This window comes from Berghia stephanieae, chromosome 4 (assembly GCF_034508935.2).
Source record: "Berghia stephanieae isolate SIO BIC M18660-M18661 chromosome 4, UCSD_Bste_1.3, whole genome shotgun sequence".
NCBI classification, from domain to species: Eukaryota; Metazoa; Mollusca; class Gastropoda; order Nudibranchia; family Aeolidiidae; genus Berghia; species Berghia stephanieae.
Window position 1 is genome coordinate 4,625,071 of NC_088363.1, and position 10,000 is coordinate 4,635,070.

At 34.6% G+C, this 10,000-nt stretch overlaps 1 protein-coding gene across 1 annotated transcript in view; it reads left to right on the top strand.

The window, feature by feature from the left end:
• Positions 1-6,148, top strand: part of LOC144969923 (uncharacterized) — a 36,733-nt gene extending 30,585 nt beyond the window's left edge. The window contains exons 26-27 of the mRNA XM_078908994.1: positions 2,024-2,185; positions 3,849-6,148. Of these exons, the coding sequence (XP_078765120.1) occupies positions 2,024-2,185; positions 3,849-3,956 (270 nt within the window). The 3' untranslated portion in view covers positions 3,957-6,148. The remainder of the gene's footprint in view (positions 1-2,023; positions 2,186-3,848) is intronic.
• The last annotated feature ends 3,852 nt before the right edge of the window (positions 6,149-10,000 follow it).

A 10,000-nucleotide genomic window follows, 5' to 3' on the forward strand; every position in this document is an offset into this window, starting at 1 on the left:
TCTCATCATCTATCATCTTCATCATCACACATCATCTCTCACATCACATATCATTCATCATCTCATCATCATCATCATCATCATCATCATCTCATCTCATCTCATCTCATATCACATCATCTCATCTCATCATCATCTATCAATCTCATCTTCTCATCATCATCATCATCATCATCATCATCTCTCATCATCACATCATCATCATCATCTCATCATCCATCTCATCATCTATCACTCATCATCATCTCATTCATCATCATCATCTCATCATCATCATCATCTCTCATCATCATCATCATCATCATCTCATCATCTCATCATCATCATCATCATCATCTCATCATCATCATCCATCATCTCATCATCTCATCATCATCTCTCATACTATCATCATCATCTTCATCATCTCATCATTCATCTCATCATCTCACATCATATATCATCATCTCTCATCATCATCATTATCATCATCATCATCTTCATCATCATCATCATCATCATCATCATCATCATCTCATCATCATCATCATCTATCTCATCATCATCATCTCATCTCATCATCATCACATCATCATCATCATCATCATACATCAATCTTCATCATATCATCATCATCATCATCATCTCCTCATCATCATCATCTCATCTCATCCATCATCTCATCATCATCATCATCTTCATCTCTATCATCATCATCTCATCATTCTTCATCATCATCATCATCATCATCATCATCATCACCTACTCATCATCTCATCATCATCACATCTTCATCTCATCACATCATCTCCTCTCATCTCATCTCATCATCATCATCATCATCATCTCATAATCATCATCATCATCTCACATCTCATCATCATCATCTCATCATCTCTCATCATCTCATCATATCATCATCATCATCATCATCATCACTCATCATCTCTCTCATCTCATCATCTATCATCATCAATCATCATCATCATCATCATCATCATCATCTCATCTATCTCATCACATCATCATCATCATCATCATATCATCTCATCTCATCATCATCATCTCATCATCATCATCATCATCATCTTCATATCATCTTCTCATCATCATCATCTCATCATCATCATCATCATCTCATCTTCATCATCATCATTCATCATCATCATCTCATCATCTCATCTCTCATCATCATCATCATCTCATCTCATCTCACATCACATCATCATCATCATCATCATCATCATCTCATCATCATCATCATCATCATCATCATCATCATCATCATCATCATCCATCATCATCATCATCATCATCATCATCATCATCATCATCATCATCATCATCATCATCATCATTCATCATCATCATCATCATCATCATCATCATCATCATCATCATCATCATCATCATCATCAATCTCATCATCATCATCATCATCATCATCATCATCATCATCATCATCTCATCATCATCATCATCATCATCCTATCATCATCATCATCATCATCATCATCATCATCATATCATCATCATCATCATCATTCATCAATCATCATCATCATCATTCATCATCATCATCACCCATCATCATCATCACTCATCATCATCATCATCATCATCATCATCATTCATCATCTCATCATCATCATCATCATCATATCATCATCATCATCATCCATCATCATCATCATCATCATCATCTCAATCATCATCATCATCATCATCATCATCATCATCTATCATATCATCATCATCTATCATCATCATCATTCATCATCAATCATCATCATCATCATCATCATCATCATCATCATCATCATCATCATCATCATCATCATCATCCCCACTACTGTTACAACAATTTTCTTATTATAAATCTCCAGCTGTGAAAAAAGAAAGAATTTAACTCAGAAAAATACATGGAAAAGATTGTAAATTCAATTATTATTTTTTTTTATTCATGTAAAAAGATAAAATAGTTCATAATTTATTTTATTTCTCTCCTTTATTTACCTCCTCCTCGTCGCCACTCCAACTACAGTTTGTAGATATTGGCCGGATCGGCAGTCTGGAGTTGAACCACAGACAGATCGACGTTGCCAGGCAGGGCCAGGAGATTTGTATCAAGATTCTCCCAATCCCTGGCGAGGCACCCAAGATGTTCGGGCGGCACTTTGAAGATTCCGACATGCTGGTTAGCAAGGTAAGGAAAGCGTATAGTGACTGATTATAAAGTTAATAATACTGCCGTATTTGGGGGGAAAACACTTGAAAATTTTGGCCCGAAAATTCTACATTAAAAATGTCGATCAATTAAAATGACCTACATCTCTCTAAACAAAAAACTCATCAAACCTGGGATTTAGAAATGCATTTTCTTCCAAAATACAGTAGAATAATGTGCTGCTTCATTAAAAAAAATTAAAATAATGTAAAAAATGTTTTTATAAGAATGCATTAAGTCATGTAGGTAGCATAGTTTAAACATAATAAAACCTGATTCCATATTATATATTTGAAAATGGTTGGGGGGGGGGGGTGGGGGTTTACACTATGGGTTAACTATGTTGCTTTACAAACATTTCATTGAAGTGACTGAACTTTTCAAAATCCTAGCATTCCTTTCAGGTCTTTAAAAAAAATGCTTTTCTGGGATTTATGCAACGGATTTGTCATAGAAAAAAAAAAGTAGGATTATTTCCCTTGCATCATTGTAATCACTGTCTTACAGATACTTTTTAATTCCTAGTTTCATTTCATTTTAGTCCATTACAAAGCTTTGATTTTAAGTGAAAGTGGGTTGGACCTAAAATAAGATGAAACAATAAATATATTTCTTGATGTAAATTATTGTTTCGCATTATCACTGTTAACACACTCGATAATCTGTAGCAAAATTGGCAATAATTGGAAAAGGTTGTTAAACAACAAACGCCACTATCACATCTCATTCGTCTGTAGTGGTTCATTTTATTCTGTTTTGTTGATAAAGAGGAAAACCTGAAACGCCCACATTATCTGTTTTCGTTTATTAAATTGAAGCTTACATTCAATTTCACATTGGTTATTTAACCCATTGCTGGCCAGGCAGACCATGCGAGGGGAGATAACTCTTCCAAATTGCATAGTACACTTCATTAAAAAATTCATTGCAAAAATGTGAGGCATGCTAGAAACAAAATAAAAGCTGTTTTGGAAAGATGAGTGAATGGCCTTTAATTTGATGTTTTGTTTTGGACCATTGATTTATATTTTGATTTGAAAAAAAAATGTAAAAGTTGAAAAATACGTAATAATATTAAAGCACATGAAATCCATTGTCAATGTCATCAAAATACGCATCCAACTCAACCTCAATGTCTGATTCAGTGTCTGAATGAACACTATCATCGTGACTATCCATTAAAAAACGTTGATCACGCCCGAGAATTGAGGAATTCAAACGCCATTCCAGCCAAAAAAAAAAAGAAAAAAAAAAAGACGTTACCACAACCGATTTGGTCGACAAACTTCAAAAGATCACAGCAGACAAACAATTGAGATAAAAACGATCGGGAAATTTCTAGTTGCACTTTCACTCTTTCTCTACTTTCGTTTTCTAACTAAAAAGAAGTGGTTCTACACACGTTTTTAGTTTAAGGGTTCAAAGATGCTGGGTACCTGGCAGGCGATATCGGGCGATTTGAACTGTTTGAGATGTTTTTTTTTGAGCGGGCGATTTGGGCCGCAATGGGTTAATCCATCCTTGTAAACCGCTTTGAGCACATTTAGTGGATATTGCGCTGTATAAAAGCTCAATTAAAAAAAAAAAAATTTTTAGTTATAATACACCCCTCATTCTTTGACTCTCCGTTGTCTATTACCAGATATCCCGACAGTCCATAGACGCCGTCAAAGACCATTTCCGTGACGAGATGACCAAAACGGACTGGAAACTCATGGTGGAGCTGAAAAAGGAGTTCCAGATATTGTGATTACTGGCATCCGATTTATTGCCTTCTGTCTTCTTACCTCTCTCTCATTTTGGATTTCATCATTTTTCTATCGCTATATATCTCTCTCTATTTTTTTCTTTCTTTCTTTCTTTTTTTTTTGTTTTTTTTTTTTGTTGTGATATTCTCTCTCTCTCTCTCTCTCTCTCTCTCTCTCTCTCTCTCTCTCTCTCTCTCTCTCTCTTTCTCTCTCTCTCTCTCTGACTCCCTCTCTCTGTGACCCTCTCACTTTCTTTCTCTTTCTCTGACTCTCTCTCCTTCTCTCTCCCCCCCCCCCCCCCCCCCCCCCCCCTCTCTCATTCTCATTCTCTCTCTTTCTCCTTCTATATTTTGTTTTTGTTTTTTATAAGTATTTGGTAGGAAAAAAGGTGAGCAGAATGGATGCTGTAAATTAACGATCAATCTCTTATTTAGGGAAGTAGGCTACTATGTTGCCTGGGGGTGGAGGTCCTGATAGCTCAGTTGGTAGAGCACTCGCTTCACATGCAAAGGGACCGAGTTCAATCCCAGGTGAAGTCGAGATTTTTTTTGTTCTGATCTCACTGCCCAGTTAGCCGTAATAGGATAGCTGGATCTGTTCAGACCTCGTGGAAAGTATTTTGTGATAGACTTGCATCCTACCCAAAGGGTAGCAAGCAATTGTTGTTGTCCATTTCATGCTATATAAGCTCCGGCTTCACGGGCCTGATGTCTTTGAAGGACTGCTTTTTTCTTTTCTTTTTTTTTTTACCCATTACATCCTATAAGCCAAAATGAGGTCAACAAGCGAAGGGAAGTAACTCTTTGGAAAATGTTACCGACTTCCAAACAAACATTAGTTTTGAGCTTACTACCCATAAGACATGAATTTCAAAGTGATGTTGAAAGAGAAGAGAGATTTACCTTTATTTTGATATATATAACATAGTGGTGATCTTTCTGATTTATTTTGTTTGTAATAAAAATAATACGGACCTTCTGGGTGGGGTTCCTACCTCCCATAGTGGGCAGGGGGGTACATACTGTGTCTTCTATCCCCTTATATCTGTTTTCCAACATGTTTTCTATCTTTGTCTTGGAATGAGATTACTTGGTTTTTTACTGGCCCTGGTCGGAGTCCTGGCTGGGAGGGAAACAGTTGAATGCATAGTTACTGTTTTGGGAGATGATATTTTTTTCCTTGTAAATCATCTCTCTGTCATGTATTATTATATTTGTTATTTTTAATGTATAATGTAAGCATTTGAGTGTATTACTCTTTGTTGGATTTTGTGCATGTGTCCAGATGAGACTTATAGGTGATCTCAAACTAAGTACATTGGTGGTATGCTCTTGGAATCTACATCTGATCCCTATTTGTTCCCAGTTCCCCTTTGTCTTACTTTCTCTTGGCTGCTTTAATTGTAATTCTAGAACTTTTTACTATCCCATTTTCTTCCTTTTTACTGGCGCTGATATGACCTTACTGTGTTGCAAGTGCCGTAAAACCCTTAAGAGAAAAAAATAAAAATAATATGGACCTTTTGTTTTTACCGTCCAGTGAGTTTTGAAATTAAGTGGGATAAGTGGGTTAAAACTAAAGAAAAGAAGTTTGTGGCAATATCGCTAATCAATGTCTGACTCATCATCATTATCAACATTTTCATCGTTATCATCTTCTAAATGGTTGTCGTTCTACAAGGACGAGATAATCAAATCGTCCATCATCACTTTTCTAGTATGAATCATGGCAACAACATCGTTTGACAGATTTTTTTTCATCGGGTAAAAAGCTACTTTCACTTTATTTAATTGTCTTGACCCGGAAGTAATTTGAAATAAAGTACTAAAAATGATTCCCACTACTTTTTAGGGTACAGCAATCAATCGTATCTCTATCGGGTGATTACGGATAGATTGGGATGACCAGTTTGTAAACTCATTGAGTGGTTATGGGTGGTTTAGGTTGAAGATGAAGGATTTGGGAATCTCACGGCCAGTATAGCATACCTGCCGAATCTTAGGAATTTTTCGTAATTTTACGAATTTTAGTCAAATTTCATGGCCAAGTACACATTTTTTTGTGGAAAATTACGAATTTTTAATTCTTAGTAATACTTTAATAATAATAATAATAATAATAAGAAGAAGAAGAAGAAAAACAACAACTACTACTATGATAATAATGATAATAATAATAATAAGAAGAAGAAAAAGAAGAAGAAGAAGAAAAACAACTACTACTACTATGAACAATAATAATAATAATATTGTAATTGTTCGTACACATTTATATACAATTTCAGAAATGACGAATTTCCTTGTCAAATTACAAAAAATTGACATAAAAATTACTAAATTTTAAGTTTTATATTTGGCATGTATGGTATAGAATGTAATGGGCTAATATTGTCTGGTACGTAGATACAAAATAAATAAATGAAATTTAAAACAGCTCTTTTTAAGGCCAAAATGTTTAATAATCTACATGTAAATGTTGCTGCGCGAAGCTCGAAGAAATAAATAATAATGTGAAATTGATTGTAAGCTTCAATTTAATTACAATAACAGATCAAATGAACATTTCGGATTTCCCCTTTATCAACAAAACAGGATGGATGAAACACTACAGACGGTGTTTCATTCATCCTGTTTTGTTGATAAAGGGGAAATCCGAAACGTTCATTTGATCTGTTTTTTGTAATTGAATTGAAGCTTAAAATCAATTTCACATTATTATTTATTAATAACCTACACGGCGATATTCAAAAGATTGTGGAAGTCAGGTACGTTACATTGATGTTCGCACAAGTTTGGGCCAGATCTTGTTGATTATAAGGTGCCATTACTCGTGTTAACAAGTTTTTGTTTTTTCTTGATGAGGTCCTCTCGTCTTATTGAATCTGAGATACACAGTTTTCCTTCATTGAATCTGAGATACACAGTTTTCCTTCATTGAATCTGAGATACACAGTTTTCCTTCGTTGAGATTAATAATTAATAAATGGTTTAATGTTATAGATATCCACTCTGTTAGTAATATGTTCATATATATTATTATTTTTGGGTTAAAATTCAGATTAATTTCTTCCAGATTCTTAGAGAGAGTGAAAGAAGGAGAATAAAAGTTAAGGGAAGGGGGGGGGGGGGGGGGGGGGAGGGAGGAGGGATGAAACATTGGCATAAGGAACAATCAAAGTCTATATTTGTGTATTTTTTGTTTATTGACAATCTCATCCCATTTCCATTCTCTGGTGTATAATGAAAACACATTTTAAGAATTGTCAAAAAAAAACCCTCCTTCAAATATCAATCGATTAAAATGACCCCCATCTTGTTAAAATCTCTCAAATCAAATCTAGGACTTACTAAAATCTCAAGTTTGAAAAGTTTTTGACAAGATAAGACGAGATGAGGGTCATTTAAATCTATGGACTTTTGAGAGACATTTTTTTTTGGTCAAAATTTGTTTTAAAAATGTGATTTTTTTTTTTTTTTAAGGGTACAGCTGTGTAATGATAATAACAATATGGCTATTTGTCTTGTGCTATGGCACTCGCCTTCTGACTTGTAGTTGGCTCCACAGTGGGTGGCACAAAATTTGTGTCCATGGAGCAGCCACAGTTGCAGACCTGCCTACTACTGCAAAAAAATTGAATAGAATTACGAAATTTTGTCTTCAGTTTTTGAACTTTCTGAAAATGAAATTTTGATACCAGACTACGTAACTTCAGGATTTTGAAGTTTTATTTAGTCCTTGTGACGGTAAATTGTTATCTACTAAGTTAACTATAGCGACTACAATTTTTATTATAACTAAAAATTACAAACTTTTCCATTTTCAAGTGGGTCGGTCGGTCTGCAGTTGTTTTGAGTTAGTGTCGTCTTGTCTGACAAGTGAAATGATGTTGCATTGAGAAAGGCACTCTCTTCTGACCCAGAGAACTGTTTTTACTAATTAACGATGTAATATTGATTTTATTTATTCATTTTTTTAAAAGTTAATAATTTTTTTTGGCAGTAGAAGACCTCTATGGCTGAAGCCACCTTGAATCAATTTTGTCGGCAAATCAGTGCTGTCGTATTGGCTTTTGTTTATGAATAATTTTGAATTATAATTATATATATAAGATGGAATGATATTGATGGATGATATTGATATAGCTTTGAATGGTTTGTATATTGCATTATGATTGCGTGCGTGTGTGTGTGTGTGTGTGTGTGTGTTAATTTTTAATTTTTTTTTATTGTTCCCAACACAGATGATGTCAGTTGATGAGATTTTAGAATCAGATTGTTATTACATTTTGTGTCAAGTGGATATAGATATTGATTCGTAACTGTTGTCTCATCCCGATAAGTGGAAAAATGGTTGATCCTAGCTACAAAGTTTTAAGATGTTTAATATGACAAAGGCGATCTCTCAATCATTCGGTTGGGAAAACACAAATAATTTCAATCATTGGAATTAATAATAATATCAGTATGATGCCAACAATAAATCAATAAATGAATGAAAAATTGTCGGAATACTAGACCTAGTCACTTAGATAGAGAAATACCAAAGGGGAAAACGAAGAATCACCAATCCCATGCGGGCAGGGAGGTACTTGCTGTGTCTTCTATCACCCTGTGTCTGTTTTCCAACTGCTTTCTGTCTTTGTCTTGGAATGAGATTACTTGGTTTTGTCCTGACCCTGGCCGGTTTTGGGAGATGATATTTTTTTCCTTGTAAGTCATCTCTCTGTTATGTACCTACTGTTATTTTTTTTAAACATCATTTGTAAACATTTGAGTATATTCCTCTTAGTGGGGACCTGTGCTGGTGTCTGGGTGAGACTTTTAGGTGATCTCAATCTATGTGCACTGATAGTGTGCTCTTGTAATCTACATCTGTTCCCTATTTGTACCATTCCCCTTTGTCTTACTTTTTCCTCAAGTCCTTTTAATTGTACATCTAGAATGTCTTTACTCTCCCATTTTCTTCCTTTTTACTGGCTCTGATATGACCTAAATGTGTTGCAAGCGCGGTAAAACCCTTAAAAACTAAAAACAAAACGAAGAATCACCAATAACAAATTGAACACCCCAGTGCTAAAAGTATATCGATCGATGGCCCGTTGATCTAACCTCTGAAGTAGCCTCTTTGCGATACTATACTATAGAGCAGTATAATTAGGTGCCCCAAACGTAAACAAAGGTCTAGAAGCACATGGCAAACCACATGTTCCTGTCTTGACAGCTCACGTTCCAATGTAAATTATAGAAAAAAATAACCTTTAAAATTTGGCTGTTAGGTGGCAAAAGAAACACATATTCATAAATACTCGATCATGCATCAAATAATGTCTAGATATGGATATTTTATGGAACAAAAGGTAAAATTTATCAAAAGTTACAGTCTATCTATTTTTAGACCAGAGCAAATTATTGCGCTGGTGTGAACAAAACGAGAATTATTCGGAGTCTGATTTTCAGAATAATTTAGTCTTATATTATTATTTCTGCAACTGTTAGCTTTTATGTAAACATATTTTCAATACTGAAAGTGTATTGCCTACAACTCAAACTACAAAATTGGGAGACCTATATTGTGCGTAAATTATTCCGGTCCCTAACGAAAATCACTAGCAACTTGTTATTGTTTACGTTTGGGGCACCTAATTATACTGTTCTATACTCCAGAGATCAAAGGGCCATCGATAAAAGTCATATTTTCATAATTTTGAGCTAGTCAGTGATAAACTTACAGCATAACCACCTCAGTTTACTCACCAATTTGTTCATGACAAACACAATCTAAGTCCCTTATTCCAATGCTACAAATTTATTTTTTATATACTCTATACTGCCTAATCCAAATTTTAACCTCCATTTTCTCAAAAACTAACTTCCTGTGATGTAAGTACTTTTAGCGCTAGGCTCCTTAACTCATTGTTTTCTTCAATTTTGGAGTCAAACATAGGACCGACACCAGACCCCACTTTTGATTTATTTCAGCCCGTCTAAGTTTTTCCCATCGTCCAACAGTATCATGCATAGATGATGTATATAATATTTTTCTTGAA